This window comes from Thalia democratica, chromosome 2 (genome assembly GCF_965202585.1).
Source record: "Thalia democratica chromosome 2, ktThaDemo2.hap1.1, whole genome shotgun sequence".
Lineage (NCBI taxonomy): Eukaryota > Metazoa > Chordata > Thaliacea > Salpida > Salpidae > Thalia > Thalia democratica.
The window spans coordinates 47,634,393-47,651,859 of record NC_139166.1 but is presented as its reverse complement, the minus strand read 5'-3'; the positions used below and the strand labels follow the sequence as shown (position 1 = coordinate 47,651,859).

Here is a 17,467-nt window from a genome sequence, read left to right as displayed (position 1 = left end):
GTTTTTTACAGAATTGAAAATGTTTGTTTTTTAATAAATAAAAGATCTCTTCAAAGCGTTTGTATAAGACTGAGACTGATTTTTTTGATAGTTCTAACCATTTCTTATTTTTCTTACTTTAAACTTAGCTTTAAACTAAAAATAGACTCAAAAATGTGTACTTTTGAACCCCTGGAGAAAATTTCAAAAACCTGGAGAAAATTTTCCAAAAACATTTAGTAACCCTGAGTATGGTTTTAGGAGAGATAGTACAACTTTATTAGCTGTTAATCAGATTGTAAATAAAATGGTTGAGGCTGGTGAGAAAAAGTTGATAACTGCTTATATTATCTAAGTTATGTATTCTCAGTGGACAATTGTGTAACCAAAGATTATGTCAATTTAATTATTAAATTGAAAAAATGTTACAAAACTGAAGTTATCAGACTTATAAATAGTATCTTTTTTTTTGTATTAAGTTTTTAAAGGAAAGCTTATTTTAAACTTAGACACACTTAACTTGTTTTTTAGTTTTTTTGTGTTATATTCAGTTTGTAGATGTTTAGAAGTTGTGAAATTCAAGTTTTTATCTTCAATAAAAGCAAATTATATTAAACTAGTTATATAAAAGACATAGTTAGACAAACACTCACAATGTTATTTAATAACTTTTAAATCTCAATTCCTCTAGCAAGTATCCACTGCCTTATAACAAAAAACTACATAATCAACCCACTTATGTGATCTAAATAAACTAACAATCAGCTGATGCAATTTTAGATAAACCTATAGTAAACTGACAGCACCAAATTCTACAACAACATTTAGAAAACTAACTGCTAAAATATTATGCTCCATGATTGCTGGTAACAATTTAACATAAATATTAAAGAAATTTATATCTTTAATAAGTGTATAATGTATCTATGTTTAAAACATAACTTAAAGTGTTGCAAAAAAGTCATAAAAGTGATTATACTTGAACTTTTTCTTAACAATAATAATCTAACAGTTTTAATAATTGTAATTTTAATGTTTTTGTAGTTGAAATTCTATGTATATAACATTTGTTTATGACTTTAAATAAACAAGTCCAAGTTAATTGAAGTTAATTTATTAATTTTTTTCTTAAAGTGATCTATTTTAATTTATGTATTAGTTTTAAAAAGTTCTACACAAAAACCTTATTATCTTAAATACAAAAGTTTAAGAAACATCTCTGCTGACAGCTTTTTCAATTACTAATATAAGAACTTTTAAATAAATTATGATTACCTAGAAGTAGGAAAAGTTTTTCTTGGTATTAAAAATATATGCAGCATTCTACAATTATCTATCTAAATATTATGTTTTATAGGTTTATATTTATATAATCAGTAATTGTATGATGGCTAGTGATCAGATTACTCCGTGTGCTGTGAGAGGTCAAGTCTTTAATGTAGCTCCTCGCTACACCTCACTTAGTTACATTGGTGAAGGTGCCTATGGGATGGTTGTGTAAGTTTAAATTTAGTTTAGATATCATTGATAATTTTGCATTTGTTATTTGCTATTCAAAATTGCTTTTAATCAAGTACATTACTTTTAAGTAGCAAGGGTGCTTTGCACTCAGGCTAGTTTGAAGTTTCAATAAACATATACTAGTCTAGAAAAATTTCAAAAAGTTTTGACTAGTTTTTTGTTAAAAGTTTATGAGATTGAGTTGATTTAGTTTCTAAAGTTGTTCTACATTATTTATTTTTTGTTAATTTCAAAGTATTAATTAAAATTATAAGGTACAACTGCTTGTCACTAGCATTTTTTGATACAACATTAAACATTTTTTCAAACAACTGACATTAAGATTGATAATCTAACATAAACAGTTTTTATATAATAAAATAAAGTAAGTGTTATTTTTCATTAAAAAAAAAAGGATTTCAAAAACTATACAAAAACAACTGAAAAAATTAATGTTGTTATTATTGTTTTTATTATTATTGTTACCATTTTTTAAAAATATTGTATAACGTTTATTATAAAATAAGATATATAATGAAAAAATTTTAACTAAGAACACTAGAAATTATTTAAATTTTTCAATCACTATTTTTTTAAGTAAAAAGTAAACAGGCTTCAAAATATTGCTTTCAGATAGCTCAAAAAAACTTTGTCCCAAGAAACTAATTTTTTTAATAAAGTTATTTTAAGTCTTTATATTAACTATGTTCTAGCCTAGTGGTCTTCATAGTGTGCCTAAAATTAATTTTAGGTGCAAGAAAATGTTAAGGTGCGCAAAGCTCATGTATGGGTATACAAAATTTGTTATGAAACTAAACTAGTTATTACATGTTCTAGGCACATTTAAGGAGTGTTTTTAAATTTACACTAGATAATTGGGAAACTTTTAAAATAATTACTGCGCTTTTGGTGGTTTTTGATATTGGGATGCACAGAGTTAATTAACGTGATGATAACTGCTATAGCCTTTAGATCAGATGATCATATATAGCCTACAAGCTTTTTGAGTTGTATGACCCTTAAACTTTTTCAAAACTAATGTTGAGTTTTCTAGAAAAAAGTCTTAAGTTTTGAGTTTTCAAACTAATTATTTTAATTGAAAACTCATATCCATATCCATGAAAATTGGTAAAAAGGCTATATATGTAAGTATCATTTTTAAGTTTCATCAAGTCTAAGTTTTGATGAAAATAATAAATGAAATAATTTTGGGTAACTTCTAAAAATAAAAAAGTAAAAAATAGCTGCACTTTAACTAATTTATCTCCTATACACTTGAGATATACTGATCTTAATACTTGAAAGAAAAATAGAATTGAAAACAAAAAATCTAGTTATTAAAAACTATTTATAACACTTGATTTGGTTTTATATTCACAAAAAAGTCAATGACAGCTTGCTTATCCACTCCATAAAATACTGAAGATAAAAATCAAATAATTCTAAAACTGTTATCTTTTTACCCTTTTTTGTAAAACTACTGCTATAATAGTTTAATCAAACTATTATTTATTCAGAGTTTGTTAAAATGTACTGAGTTTATTTTTTGTATAACTTGAAACAAGTTAATTTAACAAGAATAACAGTAGTAAAGTTTAAATTTTGTAGCAAAGTCTAATTACTAGATACTAAAAGTTTAAAAGCTAAACACTTCTATTAAATAGTTTTATTGTAAAATTGTTTTCATAAATTTGTTTAATTTTTGATATTGTATGTACTGGAAGTACTTTATAACAGTTTGTAAACCATTAATATTCCTGTTAAGCTTTTATTCATAAAACTTAATTTTTTCTTAAGATTAATTTTTTATTAATGTTACAAATTGTTATTAGCTTGGTACTAACCTTAGATGTTTTTATTTTTACCTAAATTTCTAAATAGCTAAAATAAAATAAAATTAGTAATTATTACTATTTTAGAAAGTATAATTATTGTTAAAAAACTGTCATACAAAATAAAAACGCAGTCATTTATTAGGTCAAATAATTTGTACTACTAATATTTAAATTCCTAAAAGACTTATTTTATTTTGAATAAACCTTTTATTAATATTATATAGATCAGCAACAGATTCAAACACAAGCCAAAGAGTTGCTATAAAGAAGATTAGCCCATTTGAACATCAAACATACTGCCAAAGAACTTTAAGAGAAATCAAGATACTTGTCAGTTTCAATCATGAAAATATCATATCAATCAAAGATATAATCAAAGCATCTACTATCAACGAAATGAAAGATGTGTAAGTTTTTTATCCATAAATGCTTTACAAACTAGGTATATATTTTTCGATAGATCAAATACTGTAAGAGTTATAGTGCATCTGGTTTATGTTACTTTAACTAAATTTGCTATAAAGATATTTACATAACTACAAATACTTTTATTGAGTGATTATTAAATTTTCTTAAGGCTTAGAGGAAGAGGCAGAACTTTGTTTTTATACTTTTTTATATAATTTATAAAACCACTAGTTCCTCTTTGCCATTCTTAAAATTTGAAGTAACATTTGAGATATAAGCGATCAAAGCTAGAAAGTTTTTATGGGAGGTGCAAACTAAAAAACCAAAGTATACCATTTAAAAAAAAATCTATCTCTTTCATTTTGAGCAATTGTTTAAAAGATTTCTCAGTCTAATCTTAAATAAATTTTGAACTACTTGAGGGAAGTTATTTTTTCTTATTTTCGTATAATTTTTTTTAATAAAATTTATTTTTTTATTTTGTTCGTGTTTTTTTTTTAAATCTGCTTCCTACAAGTTGTTTATAATATCAAAAAAAAATCTAAAAATTTAAAGTAAAATGCTTTAAAAATGAAGGAAGATATAGGTTTTTAGTGAATTTTCAAAAACTCAGAGATAATTAGCCTTGAAAACTTTTAATACAAAACAGGTTATATCTCAAGAGTTAATTGAAATATTTTTTCACTATAAAAATATCTTAATATTATATACTCTTTGCCTCAAATGAAAGCTAATGTTAGTTTTTGTTAAAAAATCTTTGACACTGTATACCATTAGCTTGCTGAAATTTTTAAAATCTTTTTTTAAATACTGTAAAAATATTAACTAAAAATTCAGATAGTTATGTTTCACCGCTGAAAGAAATAACTAGTAACTGTCTGAATTTGTAAAAAATATTTTTCAACATTAGAATCTTCAGCTTGAATAGATTCCTTTGTTAAATTTAATTATACGATATATTTAACTATTTTGATTATTATTTGAAAAATAAAACCTTGTTCGAGTCTTTGAGTTGATAAAATATTATCATAGTTTCTAATTGTAGTTCATTAGTTTTATCAAAATTTTTATTTAAGTTTTTTACCAAACATTTGCTAAACTTAAAAGTTGTTTTAATTCGTCTTTTACATTTCATCTAAAAATACTTAATAAATAATTATTGTTTAACGAGTAAAACTTTATTGAGTATTGTGTATTATAACTTATATCTGTTATGCTCTATTTTTTGACATATAAAAAGTACTACATAACAAATTAAGGTTATAAATCAATGACTAAAATTTTATTTAATTATAACTCAACGCTTTAATTTGATTAATCTTTTTCAACATGTTATATTACCAATTCAAATGCAACAATTGATATTTTACTTTGATAAAATTTTCGTACTGCAGATATATTGTACAAGATTTGATGGAAACTGATTTGTACAAGCTTCTGAAAACACAGCACTTGAGCAATGATCACATATGTTACTTTTTGTACCAAATACTACGCGGTCTCAAGTACATTCACTCTGCCAACGTCATTCACAGAGATTTAAAGCCGAGCAACCTTCTGTTAAATACAACTTGTGACCTAAAGGTATTTCCTTCAAACTTTAGTTATATGTAATTTTTAATTTAAAGTTACTAGCTAATTTTTTGTAGTTTGAAATAGTAAATTATTTTTATCACTTCCTTAGTACGTTCACACAAAAAGCTAACACAAAACTAGTTTAGGAAAAAAAGAAGTTCTTTATAAAAAACAAAAAATAAAGTTGACTGATCTAGATTAAAGTTTTCATATTTACATACTTATAAGATTGTTTGTACAGTTTTATTGATCAAATATTAGTTATTTGAAAATGATATTAAATTTTCTTTAAAAGTTAACAATTTTATATATGTTACAAAAATTACTATAGTTTAACAACTAGCAATTATCTAATTTTTTGAATTTATTCCAAGTTTTTTGATCAAGTAATTGTTTAAATTAAAGATCCAAATTATTCTGGTATAAAAGATAGGTTTGTAACAAGTTTTTTCAAACCTTAATTCTTAAATAGTATAGAGCATGAAGATATTTAAACACAAAAAATTCAATACTGTGATAAACCAACATATTAAAACTGACAACAACAGAAATAACTGACTAACATAGTTTTTAATATGTTTTTTTCTAAAACAATTATTTATAACATTGTATTGTATTTTATAACAAAATTTGTTTAGACAATCATTAGATTACCTATCTGCTTTTACTCAATTATCGTTTTTATTAGTTTATAGATGTAAATTTTATCTGGAAATTTTCTTAAGAGCATCATGTTATTAACATTTTCTATAAATAATATACTTTTGTTGTAATTCGTTAGTGACTAAATAAACAACTAAGTCTTTAACCATTGCACCTTTAAAGCTTACAAATGAATGATTTTAAAGTTTTGGGTGTTGTTAAAAATAGTTTCTAAATAATTGAAAATAAAATTAAGCCACCAACATATTTGAAAGTAAAGTTTTACAATTTTTAACTTTAATACTGATCAGGGTTGCCACACACTCAGGGAACTCAGGGAATCTCAGGGAATTTTTAAATTGTAGAAAATCTCAGGGAAACTCAGGGAATTTTGGCATTTTTCTTTTAACTCAGGAAAACTCAGGGAAGTTTTGATTTTTTCTCTAAATTTCAGGGAAGTTTTTGAAAATCTCAGGGAAATTTTTTTCTAGACCTAGAATGAGGTTTAGTTAATTCAGTTTCAATATTTTGTTCAAAAGTAGTAATTTTTATTATTTAAGTGGTTATTTAGAATTTTTTTAGCCTTGTGGCTAGTTCTTCAATATTCTTAGTATTAACATTGTAGTTTTTTTAAGTTTTAAATTTATATTTACTTAAGTAAAATCAAACAGTTTAGAGAAATGAAAGTTGTTGTTAACTATTCATTGAAAAGTTCTTATAAACTCTTATTTTTAGTTACTTATGTAGTTTAAAAAACACTATGTTGTACTATTAGTTCTTATTTTTTAAATAATAAAGTTATTTGTTATTTGTTTACAACTACTTGTTTTCAATAAAAAAAATTAAAATGAATACAGATTAGTGTTGTATTACTTTTGTTAAAAAAATAGAGGTTAAATTTTTGTTTAAAAATAATAATTTCAAAAGTAGTAGCAGTTTTTGCAGGTTTTTTTACAATAATGTTAAGATTTTAAATGTTTTATTTACTGCATTCAGAACAGTTGCTAGGAAAGACATATAAGTCATAATGAAGTTATTATGTATGCATTTAAGTGAGTTCTTCATGTGAAATTATTATAATAGTAAAATTAAATTTTGTCAATTAAAATGTCAAACAAATTAAACTTTATTCTTTTATGTAGAAAGTTAACTAACAAGTTTACACAAAGTTGAGCAAAAATTTAGTTTTTAATTTCTAATTGGTTTAAACCTTTTAAGATTGAGTTTTTGAAAACAGTTTTTTTCATAAATTTCATGCAGAAGCATACACATACAACCTTCCTTTTATTATTAAAGAAGAAAAATAAGAATGAGGTATTAATAATTTGTGTTAGAAGAGAAATTTTTTTTTTTAAGATTTGAAAAATACTCAGGGAAACTCAGGGAAATTTAAGGTTACTCAGGGAAATTTTTGGTCACTCAGGGAAGATTTTTTGGCTCAAAGAGTGGCAACCCTGACTGATACTTTTTTAAGTAAGCTGATGTAGCAAATGGATAGTTTTAATATTTTTGCTCACAACGCTTAGTTTAACTTCTGGTTCTTTTTAATCAATTTTCCCGCAGATTTGCGACTTCGGACTGGCGCGTGTGGCCGATCCTGCCCACGACCACACCGGATTCCTCACCGAGTATGTTGCCACTAGGTGGTACCGGGCACCGGAAATCATGCTCAACTCTAAGGGCTACACCAAGTCCATTGATATTTGGTCGGTGGGCTGCATTCTGGCTGAGATGATCAGCAACAGACCCATCTTCCCCGGCAAGCACTACCTTGATCAACTCAATCATATATTGGGTGAGTTAGTGTCATTAGCTTCTGTTGTATTTATATTTGGCAAAATGATTTGTTAACTTGAATTGTTTACCATGTGATTTCAGTTTTTTAGAGCTGTATTTAGGCAATACTGATACGTTAGTTTGTAAGTGGCTTTGGAGCTTAGTCTAATAAATGCTGTGTTGTTAGAAATGATAATTTACTATATTGCTAAGATATTTATTTTGAATTTAAATACACTAATAAATCTAAATAAAAGTTATCAGTACATTGTGTGGTTTAGTTTTGATCATAAGTTAAATTTATTTTTATCACTTACCTTAATAAGATTTAAAGTAATAACTGTGAGTGTAACCTAAATAATTAATGTATTTTTCAAAAAAGAATTAGCACAAACGTAAACAGTTTGAATTATTCAGAATAACCTAAAAAGATTCTAAGATTTTTAACGAATATTTTAAATTTGTAAGTAAAAGTTATTTATATTTTAATTTTACTGTTTAACTAATAAGCTAACTCTTTTTACTTTAAAGTAATTACAAGCTACTAAGCATCGTTTTTTAACGCTAAATACGATTACTTTATAACTTAAATAAATTTTTCAAGTTCCAGTATATTTAGACTGTAAAATTTAGTAATAAATTATATTTTATTTATATACATTTTTAGAATAAGTGTTTAGTAGTGAAAAAGAAGGAATAAAATTATTTAAGTTTAAAACTATTTTATTTGTAAAATATTTATTAATGTTTTGTTTATAAAGTATTTTTTACTATTTTATTTATAAAGTTATAATTACTGTATAAAATGTTCTTGTTTTTAATGATTTGTACTTATTTGTTTGCATTGTAAAGTCAAGTTTATTGTATTTAGTTTAACAAAAAAATAGCTGAACACTTTGTTTGCTTGATAAATAAAGTTTTTGAAAATACGTGATTGTACTAGTTTTAGTGAGATATAATGTTTGATGTAGATGTTTCTTAAATAAATCAAATTCTTTCTTTAATTTATAAACATTATACTAAGATTATAAATTCTTAAATACGTTAGTGACTACTTCATTATATTTGGAACAGTTTTGTTTCTGTAAGCAATTTATTTGAAAGTGTTTAATATTCGTTTTCAAATTTTAAATCTAGTGAAATCAATTGAAGACATTTTTAAAAGCTTGTTATTATTTTAAATTACAAAAAAATATGTATAATAACTTAGCCGGTTACTTTACAGTTTTAGCTAGAGTTATTTCCTATAAGGTATATAAAATTTTATTAGTAATATGAATAATTAATTCTAGTTTTTAGAGCTTTATTATAATTAACAAGAGTGCCAAAAAACCTGGGAAAACTTTGATTTTGAGAAATTTTGAAAAAAAAAACTGGAATTTCAAACAAAAATCACTAAAAAATCTTGAAAAACCTAGATTTTTCTTACTATTTTTACATGTTGTGTTACAAAATTTCGATTAGATACAAAAAATCAATCAAAGTGTTAAAAAAAGTTATATTATTATTTTTTTCATTAAAAAACACATTTAAAGTAACTTTACATTACAGTATATTTTCATTGTTGTTATAGTATTTATGGCAGTTATTTTAACTTAAGCTATTTTGTACTAAAAATGGACCAAAAAACTTACTTTTTAAAACGTCGAAGAAACTTACAAAAAACCTTTGACAATCCTGAATTTAGGAGCTTTACTTTAAATAACAAATGCTAATCTTGTAATTTATTACTATATATTTCACGCAAGGTGATGATTACGAAAATAAACTTTTATTAAACTTAAGTTAAAACTAGTTAAAATTTCACTAAAGGTGTATACTTGTATACATTATCAGTAAGAAACTTACTTTTTACTGATAAGTTGTTGATATTAGTTAGTTTCAAAGTATTAATGAAAAATGATAACATTGAAGATATTAAACTTATAACACGGAAACAACAAGTTTGTAGCGAGTGTGCATGCATATAGCAGTTATATGTAACTGCTGTAATTTTTGCAAATGATCCTTCAAATTAAAGTTGAAACTTGATGTCTGTAGAAACTAAGCTTTCCACATATTTTAGGTGAAATTTTTATACTGCTACAATTAAAATCAAATTTAACTTGATAATATTTCCCTTGATGCTTGTTTGATCAAGTGGTGCGTCATGTGTTATTTATCGTTTGAATAAAAGCTTGTTTCTTGAAACGCAAAATTTATATAAAAATAATAACACAATCGATGAAGTTTATAATTTCAGATCTTCTAAAGATAGTATTCTAAAAAGGGCTACACCAAATCTATAACTATTAACCATTAACTTAAAAAATATGTGAGTCTTGCAATGTTTTATCTTTTAGATTAGGTTTAAAATATATTTTATATCATCTATTTTAGACTTTACGTTTGAAGAACAAATAACTGATGTCAATAGCTATTTTTGCTTGAATTATAGATTTCTTTTCAAGCTGTTTTTATAAAAGTGCGAAATAAAGTAAACTATGACTAGAAAATATTTTTCTAAAGAATTTTTATTTTTAGTATAACTGACTACCAAGTTGAGTTATGTAACCTTAAATTTCAAGTATGGTACTTTAAAATGTGCGTTAAGGCATTAAAAATTGTTACATTATTTAATAAAATCTGAATTTTTTTTTAAATAGTCTTTAAGTCAAAGCGTTTTTGATGTAGTTGTGAGTTCCATTTTGTTTATAATACTTTTGAAAAAGCGTCTAGAACTAGTAGTTTTTAAATAATAGTTTTTAAAACCTTGTAAAAGTATATTTATTAGTAACTTATATAATGTTTTTTCTAAGAATAAAGCTTGTTTGTTATTTGTTTTAATACTCAAAGTACAGTGATCATAGTTTATATGCCTCGTGACTTTACGTGGCACGTAACTTACAGCAAAAAAAAAAGAATATTTTATACTGAGTCGAAAGTATACATGTGTAGTTTGAATATGATATTTAGAAATTTTAGATGAAATTCGGACCTTTTTACTTTGCATGCAAGATTAGACGAAGCTAATGCTTAAAAACATACTTACCACATACCTACTTAAAATTTCTAAAACAGATGGTTTTTTATTTAAGAATATAAATAAAAACAAAGAATCTAATGTGTTGGTTACTAGCCTTTTTAATACTTTATGTAGCACTCATGTATGTAAATTTATGTTACAACTTGAAATATTACTTATAGCAAAACAGTTTGTTTAGATGTCAACTTGTTTGGAAATTTTTTGTCGCTATTTATACTTTGTGTATTTTGTTTTTAATTTCCATTTTGAAATGACGTATAGTACTATTTGTTATTTTCTAACAAAGCTCTGAGTCAGCAAATTACTTTAATAATCTTATTATTTAGTTTTGACGTCACATAGGAAATGTTACACCGTTCAAACGTTTTTTTATGTTGATACTTCACAGTCAAAATAAAATATTAGTCAAGTGAAATATAGTAAAATCTTGCTGAACATTGACACTAATACTTATGAAGGTAAAATGTAAAAACATCGGTAAACGTAAATTTTTTTTTACTATATTTTTGTGATAAAATATACTCATTATCTGAAACAAAGTTAAACTACAATTTTTTTTGAAGTTTTAAAGCTGAGTTATTTCGCTTTCGCAAGCTGTAGAATTAGTTTTAATTAAAATATTAAAGTTTTTTTATACTTGGTTAAAATTGCTAGTATTTTAAAATATGCTATTTCTTTAAGTTTCATAAAATCATTTTGAATTATTTTATACAATATATCTATATAATACTAGTCTTTTAGTCCATAAACAGTTAGTTAATGATAACAATTTGTAGGTCTAAAATATCATTATGAACAATGACACAACTATTATATCCAATACGGTTAAGTAAGATATAAAACTGGATACATACGTTCAAATGTAAACTTGAAAAGTTAAAAATTATATATTCAAACATTTCTACTAGTTTTACTAACTATTAAAACAGTATTATTAAAACATATATTAAATATATTTTCAAAACTGATTTTCAAATGAACCAATGTTTAGTGAGTAGTTATTAAAATTTACGTTTGAACATCTAAAATGTCAACAATATTTGCAGGCGTGCTCGGAAGTCCGTCTAGGGAGGATCTGAACTGCATCATCAACGAGAAAGCTCGTGCTTACCTCGTGTCCCTCCCCGAAAAGAAGCAAGTTCCCTGGAAAAGTTTGTATGCCCGCGCTGACGAAAGAGGTTTGTATAATTTGTTTTGCGTTATAAAAAATTAATAAGATATTTTATCACAAAATTAGAAATAACTTGCAGTTGAAATAAAACTTGCACTTATTAATTGCTTTAAAAAAAAAACAGTTTTTTTCATAAGTTTAAACGTTTTCTTAATGGAAATTATTTCTATTAAAAAAAAAGTTAGAAGATTGTTTGTACATTGCAAGATATTATTTAAACCATCCGTATAGTACTCTACACAGTTTTACAATCAACTAATTTTCGTCTGTTTCAAACGCAACTTGCAGCATTGGACTTGCTGGACAAAATGCTGACTTTCAACCCGAACAAGCGGATATCTGTGGAGGACGCGCTCGCCCACCCCTACCTCGACCAGTACTACGATCCTGCTGACGAGCCGGTTGCCGAGTCGCCGTTCACCTTCCACGAGGAATTCGACGATCTGCCCAAGGAGAAGCTGAAGGAGATGATTTTCAACGTGTCGAACCAGGTTTAGTCTTTGTGTTTGCGAAATGTCAGAGATATCGTAATAAGCCCCAATGATCAAAAAAATAGTTTAAGTAAATTTTGAAAGAAAAAGACCTGAAAAGCTCATAAGCTTGTAAAATCTAATATTTATAGTATTTTTAGGTTTATTAATATTAAACCTTAATAATCACTTGTTTAATGTTGGCAATTTTAAGGACTGACTTAAATAGTATTTCAATGGTGTTATTTTCAAAACGTAAATAATGTAGTTGTATAGCAAATTTAAAATATGTACAATTGTTTTTTTTTTGTTTAAAAATTCTCGTCAACTGGAAATATAAGTATTTAAAATTAAAGCAAACTATTAATAAAGTTTGTTATAAAGCTAGTCGACTTTATTTTTCAGCTTTTTTTTTTATGAAATAAATGATAATTTTTGTAAGTGAATAAAGTATCTTACTTGTTTATTTTAAAGTTTAATTTGATTGTTTTATTATAAAGGTGGTTTTTTATGTAAGTTTTTTAAGTTTTATTTCAAAATTTTCATCAAAAACGCTTAATGAGGAACTACTACTTAAGTTTATATTGTTAGAATAAAAAAAATGTTATACAACATTTTGTTTATTTTTAAGATTTATATATAACTCGCAAATCGGTCCAGGGCACAAGTCAATTGTTTTTACTAGTGATTTTTTCCCTGCATCAGTAGTTACAAAAAATAAATAAACGATGGTTTAAAAATCTACCAGTTTATTGCAACATTTTGTTCAAATTAATTTTGGTTGTCCTAAATGTCTTAGATGAAGGACGGTTGTCCGAAATTAATTCGAACAAAATGTTGCAATAAACTGGTAGATTTTTAAACCATCGTTTATTTATTTTTTGTAAGTTTATTTTTAAGAAATATTTAATTTGACATTTACTTTAAATACACATGTTCTGTGTGTTTTTCTTTATAAATAAGGTTTTAATTAATTTGCTGCATTATAAATTTTATCATTAAAATATTTAAATGTGTTTATCGTAAATAAAAATTTCTATAGGTATCTGATAGTTTTATGATGCTTTTAAAAGTAAGCAGGTTATATTTAAACTACAGTATTGGATGTTCTTAGTTTAATTACAGGTATAATCGTGCAGTCTACGTTTTTTTTTTCTCTTTAGGACTCTTGCTATTAAAAACTAATATTTCATGCTTAAAACTTTAGACTTGACATTTTCTTTACAGTAATCTACAGCCTTATACTTTGGTATACTAACACTATTTTCTAAAAAAGAAAAGTCTTTTGTTTCCTAAACACTGAAACATGGAAAAGTTCAAACAGCGGCGTCTCACAAGCAACAAGCGCAAAAGAGTAGCAGCGTCAAAATACTACGCTAGTTCGCCTGCCGCGGGCTGAACGCTTTTCACTCACGAATGTAAAGAGGTGAATATTGCGAGGCGAAATAAGTGAATGTCGGTGTTGCGTGCAATTTCTTCTCTTCTTTGTAAGCTGAACATGCGCGCACTGCTATGTGCTTATTGTGCTCCGTATTTTTCCACTGCCTCATTTTGCTTCAATTTTGTGGTTTTTGGAAGTTTTTGTTCCTTCTTCTCATGTGTTACTGTTTGGTTTCTTGAAATACTGTGAAAACATAGTGATATGACACTTTTTGAAACCAGTTCTTAATACATTGAAAATTTGTTTTTGCAAATTAAGCTTGTTATTGTTTTCTTTAAAAAAACTAAGTTAAGCGTAAATTTTATACTTTAAACATGATTTATGTATAATACAATTTTTTTTAAAGAGCTCCTCGATCTTGTAAACTTCTTAACCGATTAAGTACCAACTTTTCAAAAGGTTTTAATTCAGTAATATTTTTAAAAAACTAGACAAAAGTTTAAAATCAAAGTATTAAAAAATTACGTTACAATCATCAGCAGTATTAAATAATTTAAAAAATTTTCTAGCCTTTTTGCATCTTGTAATAAACTGTAAAATATTATATAAAGTTATAATAAAAGCAAAATGATAAAATTCAAGAGTCATTATTCAGCTATTTTCATCAATTTCCTGCTTTAAACAACTATCTCACTAAAAAGTATTTATCAAAATTATCATTGTAAATCTATATATTGTTTTATTAAAAAGTCTTAAAATAAATTTGATTTTAAAATTATGTAACCTGTTTTTCTAAACCTTAATGAATTTGAATCTAATTCTATTTTGTACACTTAAATTCGTTCAGGTAAATGTCATTTATTTTTGTTCCAAGCTTATTCAAACCATGTATAAAATTTTCGTAGTTGATTATAACTTTAATGACCTTTTTATCTAGACTTAAAAAAGAAATTCTGGCTACAGTAAGAAAATCGATAAGGTACACATTAAATCTAAAAAACGAGTGGGATCAAAAAAATTGAAAATGAATGTCTCATGACGTATTATTGAACTAATGAAGTTAAACGAGCAAATACATGTTTTTTATATGATGTAAATGGAAACATAAAATAAAATTTTCTTTTTGAATAAAAGTAGTGCAAAGGAAACAAACTATATTAAGAAAACCACAAAGGGCTTAAGATTTTTTTTTAAATTAACTTAACCTGTAAATTAAAGCTTAAAGTATAAACTTTAAGATACTTTTCATAGAACAAAAATTCCATCTTTTGATATATAATTAGTTTAAAAAAAAAGCTCCGGTACAATTGTAGTGTATAGAAGAGAATTTTTCGTGGCTGATTTTCTTAGAATAAAAAATAATTACTAAAAATTTATCTCTATTACATTAAAAAAAAAATATTCAGAATTTTTTTTTCAATATTGCGAACAACTAGTAGGAAGCAAAATTTTAGTTTTAATTTTATGAACACAATACAAAAATAAAATTTGTTTGTTAATGAATTATAAATTTTACTTAAGTTTAAATGAAATTACTCAAAAACCTAAGAAGGTAGACTTTTAGTAAAACTATCTTCTTTTGCCTTTTTAGCTGTCACCTTTTACAATTATACTATTAATCTTTTTTACTTTGATCGCTTATATCTCAAAAGCTACTTTGAAAAAATCACAAAAAGTAAAATGAGTTAAAAAGTGTTATCAGTTTTGTTATTTTGATCAAGTTTTAAAAAATGAACAAGAACAGATCATATTTGTTTTAAAATACTAGCTACTATCCAGTGTTAGATGATTCAAACTTGTCTCAAAACTGTAAAGTACGCATTTTGCTTATCGATGTCATTTCTGTAGTGATAATTATTGAATAAAATTAACAAGTTCTATATTGATAATTTAGTTATATTCTAATTTTCGGTTGTTGATTTATTTTTTAAGTTTTTTAATAATTAAAGTAGGAGTACTGAAAATATTACCATTTTAATTGATTTATTAAGCTTTCTAAACCGTAAAATAAAAGCAAAAAACATACTTTGTCAAGATGGTTTTTCAATTTTACTTATCTCCACTTTCGTATGGTATGTGTTGAAAGCAAATTGCAAGTCTAAACTTTTTTAATAGCTATTACAACAATTGACACTTAAAAAGCACTCCAAAGCTAAGTTATTGGCAATTACAAACCACTTACCGTTCATTCACAAATAAATGAAAGCTAACCTTTGCTATACAACTATATTAGTTTAAACTGAAACACCAACGTTAGAGCATATCAGGTTAGTAGCACGTTTTTCGTGACGAGTATTCACACATCGGATGTATTTTAGTATTTGTTCTGTTTAGTGCTTTTTTAATCTAAAGTAATCGCTTTTAATAAATAGCTAAAAGTTTTTATAGGTAATTTTTTCAGTGAAAATAAATATTATTTTGGTAGAACATATAACCCAAAAAATTGCTTAAGTGACAAAACTTAAAACAAAGAACTTTCAACCATAACTCTAATTTATCTACTACTATTTATTACCCTAACAAACTTGTTTTTTCAGGAGATTCGTTGAGATCAAGTCAAATTACCAGTTTACCCTAATATTCCTCTAATAACGCCATTATTATGTTTACAACATGTGTATAATGTTATTTTTTGGAATAATTTGTAACATTATGTGTTTTAAACTGTAATAATTGAAACATTTTAGCGCTCTAAATATGGCAAAGTTACTTTCGAATTATCAAAATGCAGTTTAAATTTTGTTCCTGGTGTTTTACTTAATGTCATTTAATAGATATTTTAATTTACTTAAATTATATGTGCATTACAAAAATAACTATCAACTTTTGTTATACATAGCTTTTTTAGCAAATTTTTTTTTGTTTCAGAGAAGTAATTTCAATTTATTAGTTTTAAAAAAGTCAAAAATTGTATTTAAACACTCTGTAAATTTATCATTGTTAAACCAAAAAAAAAATTATTAATCATGTGTTAAAATTATTTAAAAAAAAACAGCCTTACTTTGAAAAATAACTTAAGTTTTACTTTCAGTTTTCTGTCAAAATTAATATCGTTTCGTTATAATCCATTACTTTCCTTTTTTTTTTGAGTAGTAGATGTCAATTATGATAAATATTTTTCTAGCAAAAGTAATTTTGTTTAATTAAAATTTGTACACTACCAATAGTTACTAGAATATTTCTTGAATTATTATTTTCAACCGCTGTCTTATTTGTGCTTCGTAATTCAACAATAAGTATAAATAAACATCAAATATTATTGTGTCATTGTGTTAGTAATAAATGTAATTGTATAGTATGAACAAGAGATTTTTATTTATTTATTTTTTCAAAGCTGAGTAATAAAAACTTAAGCATTAAGTGTTTCTTTTTTACAAAAATAAACCAAAAAAATGTTAAGTTCATTTTCAATTTCGAAATCAGTGACAAATTGTAAACATTTAATATTTAAGTAATTAAATTCTGTGTTATAAAATACTTCTGCAAAAATAGTACATCTGCAAAAATGTTTAATTCATGACGTAAGATAGAGCTGTAGTTTTATTTTGACAATTTTTAACAGCTTTTTTCCGGTGCATAACTTACTAAAAAAATATAACAGAATAGATTTTTAGACAATTTTTAAGTTAATAGTGAAACTTTATATTCTAATAACAATAATATTTGTAAAAGTGTATCATAAGTCTCAAAACAGTTTTTTTTTTT

At 24.9% G+C, this 17,467-nt stretch overlaps 1 protein-coding gene across 1 annotated transcript; it reads left to right on the top strand.

Moving 5' to 3' along the window:
* Positions 1 to 1,340: 1,340 nt before the first annotated feature.
* Positions 1,341 to 16,995, top strand: LOC145830174 (mitogen-activated protein kinase 1-like). The gene is made up of 7 exons (XM_082938077.1): positions 1,341 to 1,476; positions 3,539 to 3,721; positions 5,117 to 5,306; positions 7,503 to 7,734; positions 11,787 to 11,918; positions 12,200 to 12,402; positions 16,300 to 16,995. The coding sequence occupies exons 1-7, from the start codon at positions 1,364 to 1,366 to the stop codon at positions 16,309 to 16,311; spliced, it is 1,065 nt and encodes a 354-aa protein (XP_082794203.1). The 5' UTR covers positions 1,341 to 1,363; the 3' UTR covers positions 16,312 to 16,995.
* Positions 16,996 to 17,467: the final 472 nt, after the last annotated feature.

Coding starts and splice junctions, on each gene's coding strand:
- LOC145830174 (XM_082938077.1), top strand. CDS start 1,364: ATGATGGCTAGTGATCAGATTACTCCGTGTGCTGTGAGAGGTCAAGTC. Junction 7,735..11,786: donor TCAACTCAATCATATATTGG/GTGAGTTAGTGT, acceptor CAATATTTGCAG/GCGTGCTCGGAAGTCCGTCT. Junction 11,919..12,199: donor TGCCCGCGCTGACGAAAGAG/GTTTGTATAATT, acceptor CGCAACTTGCAG/CATTGGACTTGCTGGACAAA.